Source organism: Podarcis cretensis (genome assembly GCF_951804945.1).
Source record: "Podarcis cretensis genome assembly, chromosome: 4".
NCBI lineage: Eukaryota > Metazoa > Chordata > Lepidosauria > Squamata > Lacertidae > Podarcis > Podarcis cretensis.
The window spans coordinates 1,396,224-1,419,061 of NC_137173.1; the positions used below are offsets into that span (position 1 = coordinate 1,396,224).

The 22,838-nt window shown below is 46.7% G+C and overlaps 1 protein-coding gene and 1 long non-coding RNA gene across 2 annotated transcripts; one reads left to right on the forward strand and one right to left on the reverse strand.

Annotated features, from left to right (window-relative positions):
* Window positions 1–9,282: 9,282 nt before the first annotated feature.
* Window positions 9,283–12,606, reverse strand: LOC307215213. The gene is made up of 2 exons (XR_013838389.1): window positions 12,255–12,606; window positions 9,283–10,400 (listed from the first exon to the last, which is right to left on the reverse strand). It is a non-coding gene; the product is annotated as an uncharacterized lncRNA (long non-coding RNA).
* An 8,072-nt stretch (window positions 12,607–20,678) lies between these two features.
* Window positions 20,679–21,653, forward strand: LOC307213925 (olfactory receptor 51G2-like; the record flags this gene model as incomplete). Its single annotated transcript, XM_079972156.1, has 1 exon — window positions 20,679–21,653. The coding sequence occupies one exon, from the start codon at window positions 20,679–20,681 to the stop codon at window positions 21,651–21,653; it is 975 nt and encodes a 324-aa protein (XP_079828282.1).
* Window positions 21,654–22,838: the final 1,185 nt, after the last annotated feature.

Here is a 22,838-nt window from a genome sequence, read left to right on the forward strand (position 1 = left end):
CTTGGCCAGGAGCAGGTGGGGAGGAGCTGCAGCAGGAGGAGGTCCCTTGCTGGGAGACGAGGAACCTGGCCACCTGCTCCCCTGGGCTTCCCCAGGGAAGAGATGCCCCAACAAAGGGAGGGATGCCCCACACACAGATTGTCGCCTTCCGTCTCCCGCTCTGAGCTGCTGCCCTGCTGCCTGGCTGGGCTTTTCTGGGATCAAGGAATTGTAGAGCTGGAAGGGACCCCCAGAGCCATCTAGTCCAACCCCTTGCGATGCAGGAATAAATGCAGGGGTGCTTGTAAAGTTGATCTGCCGGGGGGGAGGGGCATTTGACCATGTCCTCCAGTCAAAGAGGTCGAAAGAGGATTCGCACATCTAACCCGTGCTGCTATCATGATCAATAAAAGCAGGGAGAATACAGTGGTACCTTGGTTCTCAAACGCCTTGGTTCTCAAACAACTTGGAACCCAAACACTGCAAACCTGGAAGGAAGTGTTCTGGTTTGCGAACTTTTTTTGGAAGTTGAACATGCTCCTTTTTGAGTGTTACACTTCCGATTTGAGTGCCACACTTCTGTTTGGAGTGTTACGCGGAGGTCTGTCTGTTTTTGCTATTTATTTTGTGTTTTTGTGGCTGTGTGTGTGTGTGGAACCCAGTTCAGCTACTGATTGATTGTGAGACTGCAGCACATTGTTTATTGCTTTCATTTCATGGATCAATAGTCTCATCAGATAATAAAATTCATGTTAAATTGCTGCTTTGGGGATTGTTATTAAAAGTCTGGAACGGATTAATCCCTTTTGCATTCCTTTCTATGGGAAAGTGCGCCTTGGTTTTGGAATGCTTTGGTTTTGGAACGGACTTCCGGAACGGATTAAGTTTGAGAACCAAGGGACCACTGTATATTGTAAAACCATCAACCAAACATCAGGAAGGACTTTCTGAGGGTAGGAGCTGTTTGACGGTTGAACCGATTCCTTTAGAAGGTGGGGGACTCTCCTTCCATGGAGGTTTCTCAGCAGAGATCGGACGGCCATCTGCCATGGATGCTTTAGCTGAGATTCCTGCATGGCGGGGGGTGGGACTAGATGACCCTTGGTGTGAAGGGCAACAGATCCTGATGAGGATCTTTATTCCCTCCTTCTTCATGATTGAGATGCTTGCCCCTTCCCTTCTTCCCTAGAGAGGAGGGGGCGTCATTTTGTCATTCGCATCAGGTGCCAAAATGTCTTGGGCTGGCCCTGGGCGTCAGCGGTTGGCATCTGAAAAGTGTGCCTGGAAGGGCTGCAATGATAACAGGTCATTTGCAACAAAGGGGGAGATAAACGAATAAATGGAGAACAGGGGGAGCCCACGGTTCCTGCTTTCCGTTTACTTATTATTCTGCTTCCACTTGCCCATCCAGTGATCTTTTCTTGCTTACAGGGCTCGGGAAATGTTCCCAGAGCCCAGAAAGCAGCCCTTTCCCTCGCTGGGCGGAGGGGCAGTTCTGGGGGTTCTTGACTTTGCAAGATTTGGGTTTTGTGCATGCAGACCCCTCCCCAACAAAATCCTCACGTAAGGGGTGGGCCAACTGTACACACGTGGCATCAGAGTGGGGGTGCAATGTCAGAGGAGGACACCTGGGGCGGTGAGGGGCAGGAAGGGGCAGGGAAGAGAGCCGGGGGTTTCGCCTCTAGGGGCTAAATGTCCCAGAACACCCTTGCTAGCGGCCATCGAAAGCCCTGTTCTCCATGAATCCCTCCATTCCTCTTCTCAAGCCATTCAAGTGGCAGGGAGTTCCATAGTTTAAGTCTGTGTTGCGCCAAAGAAGGACTTTCTTTTCTCTGTCCTGTGTGAGTGCCTGGAGGAGGTTGGAGGATGGATGGCGGCTAATGGATTGAGGTTGAATCCTGACAAGACAGAAGTACTGTTTTTGGGGGACAGGGGGCGGGCTGGTGTGGAGGACTCCCTGGTCCTGAATAGGGTAACTGTGCCCCTGAAGGACCAGGTGCGCAGCCTGGGAGTCATTTTGGACTCACAGCTGTCCATGGAGGCGCAGGTCAATTCTGTATCCAGGGCAGCTGTCTACCAACTCCACCTGGTACGCAGGCTGAGACCCTACTTGCTTGTGGACTGTCTCGCCAGAGTGGTGCATGCTCTAGTTATCTCCCGCTTGGACTACTGCAATGCGCTCTACGTGGGGCTACCTTTGAAGGTGACTCGGAAACTACAACTAATCCAGAATGCGGCAGCTAGACTGGTGACTGGGGGCGGCCGCCGAGACCACATAACATCGGTCTTGAAAGACCTACATTGGCTCCCAGTACGTTTCCGAGCACAATTCAAAGTGTTGGTGCTGACCTTTAAAGCCCTAAACGGCCTCGGCCCAGTATACCTGAAGGAGCGTCTCCACCTCCATCGTTCTGCCCGGACGCTGAGGTCCAGTGCCGAGGGCCTTCTGGCGGTTCCCTCATTGCGAGAAGCAAAGCTACAGGGAACCAGGCAGAGGGCCTTCTCGGTAGTGGCGCCCTCCCTGTGGAACGCCCTCCCATCAGATGTCAAAGCAATAAATAACTACCTGACATTCAGAAGACATCTTAAGGCAGCCCTGTTCAGGGAAGTTTTTAATCTGTGATATTTTAGTGTATTTTTGGTTTTTATGGAAGCCGCCCAGAGCGGCTTTATTCTAAAGCAGCAAGGCTGCAGCAAGCAAAGGCTCCAGCAGCTCAGTCAGCTGCTTGTGGCTGCAAAGCCAGACAGGATGTATGTGACTGTTGCCATGGAAACAAAGGGGCAGTCCATTCTCCTTATTGAGCACAGGATGTGAGCTCAGAGTGTGTCATATGACCTGTACAGGATGTACATGGGTGGAGTTTGGAGTTTCTCTCTGTTTGTTGAAGAGAGCGGACATCTTTCACTGTATGACTGCTAAAGACAGGAATAAAAGCATGTAAGATACATTTCTGTCTGAGTCTGATTCCCCTCCCTGGGGATATGCAGGGAGCAGGGAGGAGGAGAAGCAGTTGGTGTGTTTTTCTCACAGCCTGAGGAAAATCGCCGGAACGGACCTCGTGTGTTTTTCCTGCCGGGAGTCGCCGGAGGGAGGTCAAAAGAATTCAGCCGGTGCCTGGAGAGATAGGCACATACCTCTGACCGAGCCTGAATTCCAACAGTGGTAGCAGAGGATGGTTTCTACGATCCATGGAAGTCTGCAGAAATAGGAGCAGAGCTGCTATTTTCATCCCTCTCCATGGAAGCCTGAGATGGAGGCTGATTCTCTGCAGCCAGAAGCTGACCAGAGGAAGCTGAAAGCCAAGCTACGGAGCCCAGGTATGAGATTTTCGGGCTTAAGAGTGTGAATGCAGATGGATTAATTCTCTGCTTCATGGGAGCAACGTTTGGGAAAAACAGCTCCGAGAGAGAAGAGTCTGCATTCCAAACATTCCTGTGGTTTTTCCTGTCCAAGGAAAGGAATGTGGTTGCTTAGCAACGCAGGCCAGTTTCAAGATAAGGGCTGGAAGTCAGGCTGTGCCTAGAGAGGCTAAAACAGCTCGTGTTTAGACTAGGCCCTTACAAAGGAACTGTTGAAAGGGGACTTTCCAAGCGGCCAGTGTTATTGCTGCCAGGTGCACAGAGTGTAAACAAGCCAGCTATTGGATTTTAGAGGCTTGTGTTTGAGAGTCAATGCAAGGACTCAAAATGGATGCCAAGAAGGGGGGAGGCCTGCCTTCTCCACCCCTCTTGACCAGTGACAATTATGCATCTTGGTCTATTAAGATGAAGGCCTTGCTGCAGAATCAGAGACTGTTTGGGGTGATTGAGAACCCCATCCCTGCAGCACCAACGCCTGTTTGGGAGTCACAGGATGTGAAGGCCAGAACTGCTATAATTCTGTGCGTGTCAGACTCTCAGCTTATTCATATACAAGATTTACAGCACGCGAAAGATGTTTGGGACACGCTGAGAAGGACACATCAGAGAGATGCAGGTTCTTCAGCGTTGCTGTATTTTGAAAAGCTGACTAACCTGAGGCTTGCGCCTGATGGAGATGTTCAAGCGCACCTGACGGAAATGAAATTTCTGTGTCAGCAGATGGTGGAACGCAATTTCCGTCTGGATGAGGAAGTGTTTTGCTTCATGGTGATCAACAGCCTGAATCGGACTTACAAAACAGTTGCCAGTCAGCTGGGGTCTCTCCCAGCAGCTGATCTAACGTCGGACAGGGTCTTTGCCGTGGTTCTGAACGAACAGGACAGACTTGCTGCTCTGGAAGTCAAGGACAGGGGGAGACAAGAACGGAATTCTAACACCCCCACTGCTGTAGCTACTGGAGGAGACGCTGTAGCTTTGAACGTTGTCCGATGTTTCAATTGTGGACAGACTGGGCATCTTCAGCGGAACTGCAGGAAGCCACGTCAGAACAAAGGAGCCAAGGGAAGCTCCACGAAGTCTGAGGCGTCAGGCAGAAGTCATGCCAAGTCACAGGCGAAGCCTGCAAAGGCTTTGATGTCGAAAGGAACCAAGCCAGATGTGGAGAACGCTTTTGTCATAGACACTGGGTGCACATTTCACATGACCCATCGTAGGGATTTGTTTTCATCGTTTAAGAAGCAAAGCTTCGTTGTACAACAAGCCAACGGTCAAGAGCTGGAAGCCACCGGAATTGGGACTGTGTATCTTAAAAGTCTGAACTTGACTATAAACAATGTTTATTTGGTTCCAGAGTTGAAGTACAATCTGCTCAGCGTTTCGCAGATTGCCAAGAAGGGACTAAAACTGTCCTATGATGATCAACACTGCGAGATCTACAAAGATGGAGAGCTGTATCTTTCTGCCGAAGAGAAAGATGGACTGTATTTGTTGACTTTTGATCAAAGTGATTACATGGAATGTAATTCTTGTGATTCTAACATGATTTCTTTTGCAGGTGTAGCCAAGAAGAACGCCAAGCAGGTCACCTCAAGGGTCGACAGGGCATTTCAGCGGGTGTATGCTGATGTGATTGGTCCTTTAGCACCATCTAGAGGCGATGCAAAGTATTACCTAATATGTGTTGATTCTTTCACAGGTTTTGTCTGGATTTATCTTTTGGAGAGACCGAAAGAGGCCTTAGAAAGGTTTAAAGAGTTTTGTGACAAAGTTAAAAATATGCATGATGCTGACATAGATTGTCTTTGCACAGATGAGAAGCCAATTTTTCTCTTACAGGATTTCCAGAGGTTCCTGAAGAAGAAAGGGATAAGACACAAAATTGCAGCTTCCGAAGAAGCTTGGAACAGATGTTTCTGTGTTAGGGTGAACAAAGAATTGCAAAAGGGAATGGAAGGGCAATTGCTTAGTTCACATCTGCCACATGAGTACTGGGCTGAGTCACTAATGTCTTTTTGTTACACGTGGTTGAGAAAGGTTTCAAAAGACTTGGGATGTTCTCCTTTTGAGAAACTGTTCCACAGAAAACCTTCTGTTGCCCATTTCAAGGTTTTTGGGTCTCATGTGAGGACAGAAGCTCCAGGTGGAGTAAAGAATGCCAGAGGCATTTTTGTGGGTTATGAAAAGGGTCTCTACAGAGTAATTTTGTCTGAATCTGGTAAGGTGATTCTCACAAAATTTCTAGAGAGTGCTCCTGAACAGGAGCGAGTGATTGTTCACACATTTCCCACAGGTGATGATGATGATTCTGATGATGATGATGAGTTTGATCTTATTGAGTTCAGTAGTACTGATGATGACAGCGATAGCTCAGACAGCTCAGTTGTCACAGTCATTGAGAGGAAATCTCACATAATGACTAGACCCTCAGAAGAGGAGGATGAACCACTAATTAAGCTTAGTACTGGTTCTCCAGAGAGTTCAGAGGCTGAACCAGAAAGCAAGGGAGAGCAGCACCTCTTACGTAGGTCTGAGAGAGCAACGAAGGGTGTACCACCCAAGAGGTATTCAAAAGAGTTTGCCAACCAAGCTATTGCATGTGTTGCTGTTGTAAACGACCAAGGTCAAATTGAAGCTGTGTCTGAGTCAGAGACAAAGGCACAACAGAGAGTTGCTAACCAAGGTAATGCAGAAGCACTCATTCCTTGGAAGTCACACAACCAGAGAGGTACATTGGTAAAACCAGTGGCGTGTAGTTCCAAGGGTGGAACTGAAACAACAGGGGAGTGTTATAAGGATAACAACTGTTTGTTTTCTTCTCTGGATGACGCTTTGCTCGCAGCACGCATTGATACTTTAGGGGGAGTATGTTATTCTAAAGCAGCAAGGCTGCAGCAAGCAAAGGCTCCAGCAGCTCAGTCAGCTGCTTGTGGCTGCAAAGCCAGACAGGATGTATGTGACTGTTGCCATGGAAACAAAGGGGCAGTCCATTCTCCTTATTGAGCACAGGATGTGAGCTCAGTGTGTGTCATATGACCTGTACAGGATGTACATGGGTGGAGTTTGGAGTTTCTCTCTGTTTGTTGAAGAGAGCGGACATCTTTCACTGTATGACTGCTAAAGACAGGAATAAAAGCATGTAAGATACATTTCTGTCTGAGTCTGATTCCCCTCCCTGGGGATATGCAGGGAGCAGGGAGGAGGAGAAGCAGTTGGTGTGTTTTTCTCACAGCCTGAGGAAAATCGCCGGAACGGACCTCGTGTGTTTTTCCTGCCGGGAGTCGCCGGAGGGAGGTCAAAAGAATTCAGCCGGTGCCTGGAGAGATAGGCACATACCTCTGACCGAGCCTGAATTCCAACAGGGCGGGGTACAAATAATAAATTATTATTATTATTATTATTATTATTATTATTATGTCCGCAATCTCCCAACATTGCGCAGGAGTTCTAGTGTGTTACTCCTTCTTGCCTTTTCTCCAAACCAGAAAAGGCAGATTGTGGTTTTTTCTCCTCAATAATTTTTATTGATTTTTTTTTCAAATATATTAATCACAATACAGTTTAACAATATTATTCGCCTTAAAATCTAGAATCATAGAATCATAGAGTTGGAAGAGACCACAAGGGCCATGGAGTCCAACCCCCTGCCAAGCAGGAAACACCATCAGAGCACTCCTGACATATGGTTGTCAAGCCTCTGCTTAAAGACCTCCAAAGAAGGAGGTCTATATCTTATCTGAATTAACTTCCCTCCACCCCTCTTCTGGCTTCTCTATATTATTCTTACTTAAGCGTGTTTACTATATATACATTCTATAAATGTCTACAATTCCTTAATAAGTCTTTGTGTTACACTTTAAACATACAATCCTTATTATATTACAGCATTACATTGTAGCACCCTGCTTGTGGTTAACGCTTAGCTGGAATGAAATATTCAACGCAGCAATAGAGAAATTAAAATAATAATTTATTTGTCAGACAAATAAATATGAGGCACAGTGGTATATGGTTACCAAGCTCTGGCCTGGCCTCTTGCCATTCTGGCCAGCACTTATATTTCCTTAATCCAGCCCCCTTGCTCCTCCTGTGGCTGCCTCTGTCCAATCAGCCTGGTTGAAATTCCTATTGGCTGTTTGCTAGAACCAATCACAAAAGATACACCCATTTCCTCTTGCCTTTTATGGAAATCAAAAAGCTATATATTCTTCTATCTATAAATGACAAATAAGTAGTAATATATCTTACATGTGTCTCAACAAGGAATCTTAATTACCAGCTCACCTCTTGCCCTCCTTGCCCTATTGCCTTCCAAAACAGATGGTTAATCTTGAATTTTTATCTTATGCATATGTCAAGGATTGAGTTCACATCAACATTGAGAGATCTCCTTCATTTGAAGGTTTCTAAACAAAAGGCCTGACAACCATATATCAGGAGTGCTCGATTGGCGTCTTCTGTCTGGCAAGGGGGGCTGGTGGCTGACTTAATTTCAGGATAGTTACAACTCTTACAACTATATGAAATAAGAATCTAGCATTTCTTAAATCCTTTGCATAATTATATTTAAACTAATATATTTAATACATAAACAACCTTTTAAAAGGAAAAGAAATCTTAAAAGGATCTTAGTTTAAGAAAGAAACAGCTTTAGAAAAGACTTCCAAAAATGCTCTCTTTCTGCCAGCTAGATGCTTTTTCACTGCTCTTGACCTTCTTAACCTTAGGAAGAAGATATGGCTCATTTTACTATTTATCCACCCTTAATTTGTAGGGTCAGTGTAACCTTGGCTGTCAGCCTGTAATTCCCTTTTTACGACTTTGAGAATTGTTTTCTGCTATAAATCAGGGGGGCCCCTTGTCTAGGAGTAAAACATCTTGCCAAGGTTTTTAGGCAACTGGTCTTCTGCCTGGCATGAAACAGAACATTTTTAAGCTCATTCTTAAAATACAAGCCCTGATTAAACATATAAGCTTTAATAAAAATGCAAGCTTATGATTAGATGCCTCATTCCCCCCTTTCAAGCTCAAGGACCTTCATCCCAAGTGTCCTTGATAGCTTGACCTTCATCATATTCCTGAGGTAAAGCTCTGTATAGGGCCATGATATGAGGTAGAGTTTCATTTGAAATCATCTTGCTAATTGTACTTCTAAAACATGAAATGATACATGGCACCATACATAAAACCATTATTACTACTGTCAAGAAAAACAAGCAAGACAATAGTATCCCTTTGAGTCCTGCGACATTAGGTAACCAATTGGTGAGCCATCCCATATCCCATCCTTCCCATGTTTGTACTGGGACATGTGCTATATTCTCCATCTTTGTGGCCAACACACGGATTGCCTCACCATTATCAGAAATGTTGAAGCAACAGGCATTCCCTGTCAAGTTCAAGACTCCACATAGGCCTCCCTGCCTGGCAAGTACATAATCCATTCCCATTTTCAGCTGCAAAATGGCGGCTCTACTTTCATCCAACTGTTGTGCAATAAGTCTCAAACTCTGGGCCGTTGCATTGGTTACAAGTTCCACTACTGCTTGCAATCGAATTATTCTGTTTAAATTATAAATAGGATCCCGTGCCCCTTGTATGAGCTCACCAGGATTCCAGGAGGCAGGATCATAATAGGCTATAATGCGCTCTGGTGGCCAATCATCAGTACCGCTCCAACTTTGGGTACTTCCTCCTGCTATATGAGAAATGTCAGCGTTTCTTCGTGTACGCTTGGCCGAACTAGTGGGCATAATCCACATTGGTGGTAATACCCATCCCAAGAAACAAGTCCCACTCCATTTGGAAGGGAGTTTCTTGTATGCCCATTCTCCACATATCCACCACAACCATCGGGTCTGAGGTTTTTGGTACGTGGAGTGCAGAAGGCGAAATATCAAAAGGGGTACAGAATTCACAGTGCAGTATGTTAGATTGCCTTCTTCTGTCACAGTTATGTTCCATACCATTTTCCATGCATGAATAAAAGGAGGTGCACAGGGCAAGGTATTCCGAGTTCGATAGGTAGTACCGTTTGCCCAGGTTTGACTATTCTTAATATAATCCCAAGTATAGTGGCAATGAGAAGAACCTATCATGGTAGGATCAGCTGCATCTGATGATTTATGCACACAGAATTCCCCTTGCACAGGTATAACTCATATTGGTTTAGTTGAGTTCCATCCGGGGAAATTCTGTACTTCTGTTTGGTGTGGCATTTCGCTTACCATACCAATGGCATTTAATGGTATCGGTAATAAGGGCATACCTCCCTCTGAATCATCTGGCCCAAGAGAGCAAACAAGGCAATTAGTCCTATTTGCAACATTGGCTACCATCTCAGCTAAGCCTACCCACATATTGTGGTCATGGCGGAATCCATATTTAGCAAATTTGGTCAGATTCAAGGACCCTTCCCCTTCCCAAGGGATCAGGATTAATAATAAAATCATGTTGATGTCTAGCATATGCATTCCTTCCACAAAAGATTACCTTATTGTGATAGCAAATAAATATTAGCCCCAATATAATTCCCCCAGTGACAAAAATGGGGAACCACCAAGACCAAAACATATATCCCGAGGATCCCCAATGAGTAATATCCCTTATAATTGTTCCACAAGGGGGCAGTCAATCAATTGTATAAGAGAATCTTCCCATTCACAGTCACTGGTTCAGACGCTCCTCAAGCTTCAGGCGTGCGCAGGTCAGCCAGCTTCCAGGTTGTGGCTGCAGCAGGCCGGTTGTCTAATGTTGCCCGTGACCTAGCCCGTTCCCGGTAGGGCTAGATACAGGGGTTTTTGGAGAGAGTCAGTTTTAAAGGATTAGAGGGGTCACCTTTGCACGTCCAACTGCCTTCGGACTTCTTCAAACGAGAGTGATGAATCTAGGGGGTCACCTCAGCTACCTTCACCGCTGTTGGAGTAGAGAGCAAGACGGTGTAAGGTCCACGCCACTTAGGTGCAAGTGGATCGCGTTTCCACTCTTTCACCCATACGCTATCGCCAGCCTGGAACTGATGAATCGGCTCGGCAATGCTGCACGGCGTGCGCTCGAGGGCCCACCTGTTAAGAGAAACAAAAACACGGGAGAGAGACTGCACTTGTTCCTGTGTCACATGGTCTCCTATTTGTTTGAGGTCAGCTGGAATATCCTGAACAAAGGAGGGTGGCCTCCCATACAGGAGCTCAAAAGGTGACAACTTAAGTCTTTTTGTGGGTGCACACCGAACACGAAACAGTGTTATGGGTAACACATCTACCCTTCTGAGACTTTAGACATATTAGTGGGCTTCTGGCATGCCCTGCGGATACCTTGCACAAGTGTCTGGCGGTAGGTGGTAAGTCTGGCCAGGTGAATTGCATTGTTTGGATCCCAATTAGGATCTTCCAAGGGAAAGTTGTCCTGAAGATGACAATCAATATTAAAAATATTTCCCACTCTGGCCTGCTCACACAAATATATCTGTGCCTTTTCAATTATGTCTCTCCTTTCCTCAGTGGTGAAAAGAGTATTTAGGAGCTGGCGACAATCTGTCCAAGTAGGACTATGAGTATTTACTATTGAAGTCACCAAGTCCATCATAGCCTGAGGTTTTTCTGCGAAAGATGGGTGTGTGTTTTCCAATTCATCAGATCCGTAGTCGTGAATGGAATATATTGCAGGGTCGAAGTTCGAGGTGGCCGTGGTCCGGGTTGCCCGTTAACCAGCACAGGCTCCTCAAGTGCATCAAATACTCTTCTAAGAGGGGCTACTACGTGACCTTTCTCTTCACTTTGCTCTAGGGGCCTCAAATCATAGGGGATGGTATTTGTCCCAAGGCGTTCTTTTAGCAGCTTTATACGCCTGGCTGTATTGCTTGCTGACCGATCAAGGTCTCCCTGTAACTTCTGTAATATTTCTCTAGGACTTGGATGTACAGGGGTTTGGGGTAGGCAATCAGTTGTTCCACTAAAGGAGACTGTAGATGGAGGTCTATTAGGAGTCACAGGTGGAATAACCACTTCTGCTTGGGCTTTATTATAGGACTCCAATGCCTCCTGAAGATATTTATCATAATCTATCAAGGAATCAAGCTCTGTGACTCCACCCCCATTATTCATTCCAGTTTCTTGCCTTGGGGTTACAACTGGTGGAGTGTTTGGATTAGGCTCCCTTCGATGTGGAGCATAGGGTGGAGGTGAAAGCACCTCTTCCTCTGGTCCCTCAAAAATGGGTTTGAGTTTATTTGGCAAGATTCCTTTCCTAGCTTCGGCTTTTACAGCCAATAATTTGCATCATTTGACTTTGCATTCCCTTATCCATGGAGGATTTTTATTTAATGTGCTCAGCCAAGAATCTATATATGAAAATTGTTCTGGGCACCCTCCAGTTTCTTTGGTGATATTAGACCAAAGTTTGCTTACTAAATTTATATCAAAGGTTCCCTGAGATGGCCATCCAGTATTTTTATTTTGGCCATTCTAATTCACATAACGTTCTCAAGCGTTCTGGCGTCATTTTGACTCCATATGCCCCTGAGAAGGCTTTCTTAAAATTATTTAACATACATTCAAGAGGTGTATTTCCCCCCTTTGAACCCCCAACTCCCATTGTATGGCCCTGTGAAGTATCCACTCAGTCACACAGACACGCGCTTTGTGAGATTCCTTGCCCAGATGGAGTCGCCTCACTGGGAACCGAAGTACTACTCACTCCACACTCAGGTCAGCTACAAATTGCTCTGTACTTTCTCACACATACAATGCGCTGGATACTTCACCACACTCTACCTCCCAACCTTTCCCTACACCAGATCACCATCTGATGTACCCAGCCACCTAGCGTACTCAGTTCCCCTTTACTGAGACGCAGAAGTTTGATCAAGACTTCTCTTCCTCCCAGTTAATTGGAGGGCCAAAACCCCTTTGTGCACTTACCCTTGGCTGGTTCCCTGTTTATTTCTCTGGTTCCCCCCGGTCCGTCGCCGCCAGTGAGCAGGGTATCAGACAGACGAGTCTTCTGCGTTCCCCTGGAAAAATTTCCCAGTGCGCGCTGGGTAAGCAGTTTAGAGGTCCTCTCTCTTGTACCCTGCCCAGTAGGGCGAAGGGGCTGCGTTCCAGCAGACCACTTATCCGAGTCACAGAGGCACCATAAAATGTAGCACCCTGCTTGTGGTTAACGCTTAGCTGGAATGAAATATTCAACGCAGCAATAGAGAAATTAAAATAATAATTTATTTGTCAGACAAATAAATATGAGGCACAGTGGTATATGGTTACCAAGCTCTGGCCTGGCCTCTTGCCATTCTGGCCAGCACTTATATTTCCTTAATCCAGCCCCCTTGCTCCTCCTGTGGCTGCCTCTGTCCAATCAGCCTGGTTGAAATTCCTATTGGCTGTTTGCTAGAACCAATCACAAAAGATACACCCATTTCCTCTTGCCTTTTATGGAAATCAAAAAGCTATATATTCTTCTATCTATAAATGACAAATAAGTAGTAATATATCTTACATGTGTCTCAACAAGGAATCTTAATTACCAGCTCACCTCTTGCCCTCCTTGCCCTATTGCCTTCCAAAACAGATGGTTAATCTTGAATTTTTATCTTATGCATATGTCAAGGATTTTGAGTTCACATCAACATTGAGAGATCTCCTTCATTTGAAGGTTTCTAAACAAAAGGCCTGACAACCATATATCAGGAGTGCTCGATTGGCGTCTTCTGTCTGGCAAGGGGGGCTGGTGGCTGACTTAATTTCAGGATAGTTACAACTCTTACAACTATATGAAATAAGAATCTAGCATTTCTTAAATCCTTTGCATAATTATATTTAAACTAATATATTTAATACATAAACAACCTTTTAAAAGGAAAAGAAATCTTAAAAGGATCTTAGTTTAAGAAAGAAACAGCTTTAGAAAAGACTTCCAAAAATGCTCTCTTTCTGCCAGCTAGATGCTTTTTCACTGCTCTTGACCTTCTTAACCTTAGGAAGAAGATATGGCTCATTTTACTATTTATCCACCCTTAATTTGTAGGGTCAGTGTAACCTTGGCTGTCAGCCTGTAATTCCCTTTTTACGACTTTGAGAATTGTTTTCTGCTATAAATCAGGGGGGCCCCTTGTCTAGGAGTAAAACATCTTGCCAAGGTTTTTAGGCAACTGGTCTTCTGCCTGGCATGAAACAGAACATTTTAAAGCTCATTCTTAAAATACAAGCCCTGATTAAACATATAAGCTTTAATAAAAATGCAAGCTTATGATTAGATGCCTCAACATCTTATGGTCTAACCAAATTTCTACAATAAACGTTAGGAATTTTATATCATTCCTGTGAGTGTCTTTATTTATGTACAGTTTTCTCTAAGTATACCATAAATTTGGACCATTCATTTTGGAATTTCTCATTGTTCTGCTGTTGGATTCTTCCAGTTAGCCTTTCTATTTCCACATACTCCAATACTCTCTGTTGCCGTTCTTCAGTTGTTGGAATATCCTGTTGTTTCCACCTCGGTGCAAGGAGCGGTCTTCCTGCTGTTGTGGCATACAGGAAGAATTTCTGATCTTCCTTTTTAATGTTCTCTCCAACCATTCCTAGCAAAAATGCCTGCGGGGGTTTTTTTATATAAAAGGTGCACCTAAATATCTTTTAAAACTCATTATACACATTATCCCTTGTCACGAAGAGTCAGATACGACTAAACGACTAAACAACAACACACTATCCCAAAAAGTCTTCACCTTGTCACACAACCACCATATGTGGAGAAAATTTCCCTCTTTTACAGTGCATTTCCAACAGTTCTTATTTTTCATTTTGTACATCTTTGCTAGTTTGGTGGGTGTTAAGTACCACCTATACATCATTTTTAACAAATTCTCTTTTAAGGTCATGGATGTGGTAAATTCTATTCCTAAATTCCATAGTCTTGTCCATTTCTCATACTCGATATTATATCCTAGGTCCATTGCCCACTTAGTCATGATCTCCTTAATTTCTTCATCTTTTGTATGCCATTCCAACAAAAAAATTCATATACTTTAGACAACATCTTTGTACGACCTTGTAATACCCCAGTCTCCAGTATTGATCTATCATGATTAAATCCATAATTTTTGTTTCTATCTTTAAGGAATATATCATTAATTAATTAATTGTACATCTTTGCTAGTTTGGTGGGTATTTAGTACCACCTATACATCTTCTTTGCCAACAAAGAGACATCACCTTGCCAACAAAGGTCCGTATAGTAAAAGCTATGGTTTTCCCAGTAGTGATGTATGGAAGTGAGAGCTGGACCATAAAGAAGGCTGATCGCCGAAGAATTGATGCTTTTGAATTATGGTGCTGGAGGAGACTCTTGAGAGTCCCATGGACTGCAAGAAGATCAAACCTCTCCATTCTTAAGGAAATCAGCCCTGAGTGCTCACTGGAAGGACAGATTGTGAAGCTGAGGCTCTAATACTTTGGCCACCTCATGAGAAGAGAAGACTCCCTGGAAAAGACCCTGATGTTGGGAAAGATGGAGGGCACAAGGAGAAGGGGACGGCAGAGGAGGAGATGGTGGGACAGTGTTCTCGAAGCTACAAACATGAGTTTGACCAAACTGCGGGAGGCAGTGGAAGACAGGAATGCCTGGCGTGCTCTGGTCCATGGGGTCACGAAGAGTCGGACACGACTAAACGACTGAATAACAACAACATACATCTTCAGGCTACAGACAGAAAAGGCAGCTTGAACCCTTCAGCTTCAAGAGCCCAGCTGCCCCCCCTCCAAATCCCAGGCCCATTATAGGCTCCCACTCGGGAGATGGTGCAACGGCTTATAAACCCTGCAAGGGGCAGGAGTTGAGGAGGCCCCTCCTGGCACAAGACTCCTCTGGAGCCTCTTGCAAGGATTTGAGTAAGTCACACAGGCTGCTCGCTGAACATGCTGGGGTGGAAAGGAGAGGGCATGTTGGGGCTTTGTCTGGGTGACCTGGGTGAGGGGGCTAGCCAGGGAGGCTGGGAGCAGATCAGCCAAAGGAAACAAGAGCCCGGTTTGCAAAGAGCCGATGCTGAACATCAGATGATTTGGTTCAGAAAAAACAAAGCCGTCCTTTAACTGGCGTATGGTTCAAACGGTTCAGAAAAGAGGCCAAGAGTCTGGAGTGACTCCCCTCTTGATGGAGGTCTGCAGCATTTGTTGTTGTTGTTTAGTCGTTTCGTTGTGTCCGCCTCTTTGTGACCCCCTGGACCAGAGCACGCCAGGCACTGGCTCTGGCTCTGGCTTTTGGCCAGGATGGCTCTGCTCTGCCTCCACATCAGAGGCAGGGATGCTTCTAAAGGCCAGTTGTTTGAAACTGCAGGAGGACAGAGGATGCTCAGATCTTCCTTGAGTGTATCCATCTGGTTGGCCACTGTGAGAAGAGAATGCTGCAGCAGATGGGCTCCATTGGGCCTGACCCACAAGGCTCTTCTTATCTTCTTATGGTTGAATTGAATTGAATTTTATTATTTCGGTCACAGACCAGTTCCAGCCCACATACAATATTAAAGGAAGTCACAAAACATGATAGGAATGCATTTGCAATTAGGTATAACAGGGACGGTGTTCTCGAAGCTACAAACATGAGTCTGACCAAACTGCGGGAGGCAGTGGAAGACAGAAGTGCCTGGCGTGCTCTGGTCCAGGGGGTCACGAAGAGGTGGACACGACTAAACGACTAAACAACAAACAACATAACAGGGACAGTTGAGCTTAGGTAGCTCAGCTGGTTAGAGCATGGTGCTGATAATGCCAAGGTTGCTAGTTTGATCCCAGTATGGGACAACTGCATATTCCTACATTGCAGGGGATTGGATGAGATATTATTATTATTATTATTATTATTATTATTATTATTAGGGACGGGGGGTGGTGCTGTGGGTTAAACCATAGAGCCTAGGGCTTGCCGATCGGAAGGTCAGCGGTTTGAATCCCCGCGACGGGGTGAGCTCCCGTTGCTCGGTCTCTGCTCCTGCCAACCTAGCAATTCGAAAGCACATCCAAGTGCAAGTAGATAAATAGGTACCACTCTGGCGGGAAGGTAAACGGCGTTTCCGTGCGCTGCTCTGGTTTGCCAGAAGTGGCTTAGTCCTGCTGGCCACATGACCGGAAGCTGTACGTCGGCTCCCTCGGCCAATAAAGCGAGATGAGCGCCGCAACCCCAGAGTCGGCCGCGACTGGACCTAATGGTCAGGGGCCCCTTTACCTTTATAACAGGGACAAAACAGATATAGCAACAGTTAAAAAATATATAAATTAAAACGTGGTCACTAACATATAACCTAAAATTATCATATAAAGCCTTAATAATTATGATAGTATTGCTTGTTCCCTAAGTTTTATTGCAATCACACAGAATTTGGCTACCTTTAACGTGATCTCAGGATCCTTGTCCTCTACCAGGGATTTTAGACATTGACGTTTGGATTCATTCAGATATTTTTGCAGGGATAATAAATACAGAGCGTATATCCCTGTAGAAACGGCAGCGTAACAAGGCATGAGAGACAGTTTCTACCTCCATCAAGGTGCAGGGGCAGACTCGTTCCACGTATTATGGATTACCCTCAAATCTGTCCTGCAGTAAGGCAGATGGCAGCCCTCTTTCTAAGACCTTTGCTGGCCACCGAAATGTCCTCCTCAGCATCCCAAAAGGAACTTGGTTGCGGCAGCTACAACTAAGGGATGGGACACAGAGGTGTAGGAAGGTCAGGTGGTACCTGGTGTGGAAAACTTCTTGTCACCCCCCCATTGGGGTTTCGTCCCCCCCCCCCTGCAAAAATGGTTTTACGTTATTTCATATTTTCTTACAAAGGAATGTGGATTCTGAGCCTCTGATAACAAGTAGGCGACTATGAACAGATACTTAAATCTACAGGATGGATTGTGTTTTGGCTTGCGTTATTTTATATTTATTGTTTATTTATTTAATAACATTTATTTTTTAAAAACCTGCAAAGTGGTTTACCAAAACAAAACAAACAAAAAAACCACCACAGCAGTAAAATCAAGAAAAATTAACAACCCTACTTTAAAACACACAAAAGCTAAAATATTAAGATTAAAATTACTTCCTAAGCATCTAGTTATGCTTGCCTAAAGAAGAATGCTTTTAGCAGGTGCCCGAGAAGAGTCTAGCAAAGGCATGTGCTTTGTTGAAATTTCAGCCTTCACGACATAGGAAAACGGCCAAGGAAACAGCTGTTTTCGTGGAGGAGGGTCAATATATTAATTGATATGCATGAAATTTCATATGTAGCTATATAATCCCTAGTGCAGTAAGATAAGAAGTTTGGAGCAGGAATTTATTTTTTTTAAAAAAAGATTTTTATGAACTGCCCTAGTAGGGCAGTAATTGTTCCTTGATAATTTGTCAACCCCCGCTCCATTATGGCACCTGGGGCAGCCTGCCCCCCCTTTCCTACGCCCCTGATGGGACAACCCAGGCTCATGGGTGGCGTATTCCTTCACCTGCCTCACCTGGTCGCCAGGTAGGAGAATGATAGCTGGAGAGTTGGGTGTGAGCTGGATGCACAGAGACTGGCTTGCTCCGTGCTGGGGAAACGCTGGGGGTTCACACTACGATACGATACAATATGATATCTTTATTGTCATTGTCCCATACAGAACAACGAAATTGAAAAATCTACATAAGACATTCAGAACCCAACAAGCCTGCTATCCCAGCTATCCCAACCTGGTTAGCCCCCTAAAAACTCTGAAACCCCATTTTAAAATACACTGTACTATAGAGACCCCTTACGCTGCGTTTAGAACCAGAATTGCATTTGTGTAGAAACTGTTTCTCAGCGGCTAGTCCTAGTCTTTATAACCCTGGACCTTCTTCCAGAAGGCAGAAGCTGAAAGAGATCATTTCCGGGGTGCGCACTATCCTGCGCTATCTCTGCGGCTTTCTTATGGCACTTGGAAGCGTATATTTGATCCAAGGTGGGAAGAGGGCACCCAATTATTCTCTCCGCAGTCTTTGCAACCCTGGACAGCCTTGTTTTTTCCCTGGCCGTGCAGCTGCCAAACCACACACACAAACCATAAGTTAATACCCTCTCCACAGTACAATGGTCAAATGCCATCAACAGGTCCTTGGAAAGATTGTTTTTCCGGAGGAGTCTCAGAAAATATAACCTCTGCTGTGCTCTCTTCACCAGATCTGTCCTTTTTTCCCCCCCAGGTTACCCAAGCTAGCCGGAGGGAAGAGGGGCATTGTGGGAGACCAAGGGGCACAGCATCTTTTCCAACTCCTTTTGGAGGGGAGGGGACCAGAACTGTACAAAGCAGCCCAAATGGGATTGCACCATAGCTCTGCAAAATAGCATTGTGATAGCGCCAGTCCCCCATCCCACCCCCAATTCCTTTCCTAATGAACCTGCTGAGTTAAGTCAGTAGCTCATTTATCCTGTCTCTGTATTTCTTGTTTTCATAATGGTGGAACTTGTGGAGATCCAGGGAAGCTGGACATTGGAAGATTCAGGAGAGAGAGAGATAGAAGGAAGTCGTTCTTCATGTAGCGCAGAGTTAAACGGTGGAACTCCCTCCCACAGGAGGTGATGATGGCCACCGAATTGGATGGTTTTTAAAAGGGTATTGGAGAAATTCAAGGGGGAAGAGAGGGTTATCGATGGCTCCTGGCCAGGATGGCTCTGCTCTGCCTGCACAGCTGGAGGCAGAGATGCTTCTGAATCCCAGTTGCGGGAAACTGAGGAGGGGAGAGCTGCTCTTCTGCTCAAGTCCTGCTTGCGCGTTTCCCATGAGGGGCATCTAGCTGGCCCCTGGGAGAAGAGGGTGCTTGGGAAAAGGAGATCTGATCGCCACCTTCAAATATCTCAAGGGCTGTCAGAAGGGGACAAGCTTCCTTTCTCCCGCTCTGGAGGGCAGGACTCGAACCTATGGCATCCAGTTACAAGAATGGAGATTTTGACTAAACATTTGGAAAAAAACCAAAACTTTCTAACAGTAAGAGCTGTTTGACAGTGGAAGGCACGGTGGGCTCTCCTTCCTGGGAGGTTTTCAAGCAGAAGTTGGATGGCCAGCGGGTGCAGAATGCCGCGGTGAGGCTCCTGACGGGGTCCTTGCCGTGGGATCACATTCATCCCGTGCTTTACCAGCTGCACTGGCTCCTGGTGGAGTCCAGGGTCAGGTTTAAGGTGCTGGTTTTGACCTTTAAATCCCTATGCGGCCTAGGACCCTCGTACCTATGGGACCGCCTCTCTTGGTATGCCCCACGGAGGACCTTGAGATTCACAAATGGCAGCACCTTGGAGGTCCCGAGCCGCAAGGTGGTTAGATTGGTCTCAACTAGGGCCAGGGCCTTTCAGCACTGGCCACGACTTGGAACGCTCTGCCACAAGAGACCAGGGCCCTGCGGGACTTCACATCTTTCCGCAGGGCCTGCAAGACAGAGCTGTTCCACCTGGCCTTTGGTTTGGACTCGGTCTGACCCTTATGTTTCCCTCCCCTTGTGACATCACCTTGCCAACAAAGGTCCGTATAGATAAAGCTATGGTTTTCCCAGTAGTGATGTATGGAAGTGAGAGCTGGACCATAAAGAAGGCTGATCGCCGAAGAATTGATGCTTTTGAATTCTGGTGCTGGAGGAGACTCTTGAGAGTCCCATGGACTGCAAGAAGATCAAACCTCTCCATTCTGAAGGAAATCAGCCCTGAGTGCTCACTGGAAGGACAGATCCTGAAGCTGAGGCTCCAAGACTTTGGCCACCTCATGAGAAGAGAAGACTCCCTGGAAAAGACCCTGATGTTGGGAAAGAGGGAGGCCGCAAGGAGAAGGGGACGACAGAAGACGAGATGGTGGGACAGTGTTCTCGAAGCTACAAACATGAGTCTGACCAAACTGCGAGGAGTGCCTGGCGTGCTCTGGTGCAGGGGGTCACGAAGAGTCAGACACGACTAAACGACTGAATAACAACAACAACAACATGGTCTTGATTTATTGGCCACTTTTAAAATGAGGCTGCATTTTAAATTGCATTTTAACCTATATTTTAAATTGATTTTTCTTTTTCCCCTGTTATGTTTTTACTGTGATTTTATTGGTGTTGGCCGCCCTGAGCCCCGGCTCCGGCCAGGGAGGACCGGCTATAAATAATAATAATAATAATAATAATAATAATAATAATAATAAATCATCTGTCTTAGATGCTTAAGCTGTGCTTCCTGCCTCAGTGAGATCCCCTCCAGTTGTCCACTTCCATGATTCTAGGTCTAGATGCACCCCTGGCCTGATCCTGCAGGATTTCCTCTCCAGCTCCGCCATGTTTTCCCTCTGCTCTGAATCCCCAGGTGTGACACGAGAGGCACCATGTCACTCTCCAACTGGACGGAGGGCGAGGAGACTCCGCAGATCTTCATCCTGAGGGACATCCCTGGACTGGGCTCTGCGCACAGCTGGCTGATGCTCCCACTGGGCGCCATGTACCTTGTCTCCTTCGTGGGCAACTCCACCATTCTGGCCGCCATCCGCGCAGGGCAGGGTCTCTGTGCCCCCATGTACCTCTTCCTGGCCATGCTGGCGCTGGCTGACCTGGCGCTCTCGGCCTCCACGCTGCCCTCCATGCTCAGCGTTTTCCTCTTGCGCTCCGGGGCGGTGAGGGCCGAGGCCTGCTTTGCCCAGCTCTTCTTCATCCACACCTTCTCGGTCACGGAGTCCGCCATCCTGCTGGCCATGGCCTTTGACCGCTTCGTGGCCATCTGGAACCCTCTGAGATACGCCTCCGTCCTGACCAGCTCCACCATCGCCAAGATGGGCCTGGCCATCGTCCTCCGGGCCGTGATCCTGCACCTGCCTCTGCCCTTCATGCTGCGCAGGCTCAAGTACTGCGGGGTCAAGGTGCTCTCGCACTCCTACTGCGTCCACCCGGACGTCCTCAAGGTGGCCTGTTCGGACACTCGCCCCAACAGCGCTTACGGCCTCTTTGTCCTCCTCTCCACACTGGGCCTGGACTCCATCCTCATCCTGCTCTCCTACGGCCTGATCCTGAGGACTGTGCTGAGCATCGCCACCTGGAGGGAGCGCCTGAAGGCCCTCAACACCTGCGTCTCCCACCTCTGCGCCGTTCTCCTCTTCTACACGCCGCTCCTGAGCCTCTCCATGATCCACAGGTTTGGGAAGAAGAGGAAGGCGTCTCCCCAGGTCTACCTGCTGCTGTCCTATCTGCACTTCCTCCTCCCTCCAGTCCTCAACCCCGTCATCTACAGTGTCAAGACCAAGGAGATACGCAGGAGGGTCCTTGGGATGCTCTGCCGCAAGGGCTCAGGGGCCAGGCTCCGACTGTGAGAGTGGCTTCGTCATGGTCAATTCTGTGTCCAGGGCAGCTGTTTACCAGCCCCATCTGGTATGCAGGATGAGACCCCCCCTGCCTGCGGACTGTCTCGCCCAAGTGGTGCATGCTCTGTATATCTCCTGCTTGGACTACTGCAACGCGCTCTACCTTTGAAGGTGACCCGGAAACTACAACTAATCCAGAATGCGGCAGCTAGGTTGGAGACTGGGAGCGGCCGCCGGGACCACATAACACCAGTTCTGAGAGATCTGCATTGGCTCCCAGTATGTTTCTGAGCACAATTCAAAGTGTTGGTGCTGACCTTGAAAGCCCTAAACGGCCTCGGCCCAGTATACCTGAAGGAGCGTCTCCACTCCCATCGTTCTGCCCGGACACGGAGGTCCAGCGCCAAGGGCCTTCTGGTGGTTCCCTCACTGCAAGAAGCCAAGTTACAGGGAAACAGGCAGAGGGCCTTCTCGGTGGTGGCGCCCGCCCTGTGGAACGCCCTCCCATCAGATGTTAAAGAAAAAAACAACTACCAGTCTTTTAGAAGACATCTGAAGGCAGCTCTGTTTGGGGAAGCTTTTAATGTTTAATAGACTATTGTATTTTAATGTTTTATGATGTTAGCCACTCTGAGCCTGGCCTCGGCTGGGGAGGGTGGGATACAAATGAAAATTATTATTATTTTCCAAAGCCTGGTCACCACTGCTGCCTCCAGAGCCCCCTAGATGATCCTCCAGCCCTCCGGGGGGGGGGGGCTCCTACCCCAGGCCTAGAGGGTTGGGGCTCACTCAATAAAAACAACGTGGGCAATATGAACAAAAACGGGACAACTTTATTCAGCCAATAAACACCAGACACAGCATTTAAATTAACATAGTAGCTAAGACCTGGTGGAAAAAAACCCCATACAAATCAAATATTTCTATACACCAAAACAGAAAGGGAAAAGGGGTGGGGCTGGATTCAGAGGGATTCAGCAGGAGCCTGCAAAAGGACAGAAATGTTCCAAAATGTGCTTTTCCTTGAGTTGCAAAACAATATAACCGTGTAGAAAGACAGAATGAGAACCCTGTTCTTTATCCTGGGAGGCTCCTGTCCAGCACCCGCCACCCAGGGAAATGAGGACGGCCTCTGCCTGGGGACCCCCTGGCCCCCAAAAGGAAAACAAAGGACCGGCAGCGGCAGAAGATTAA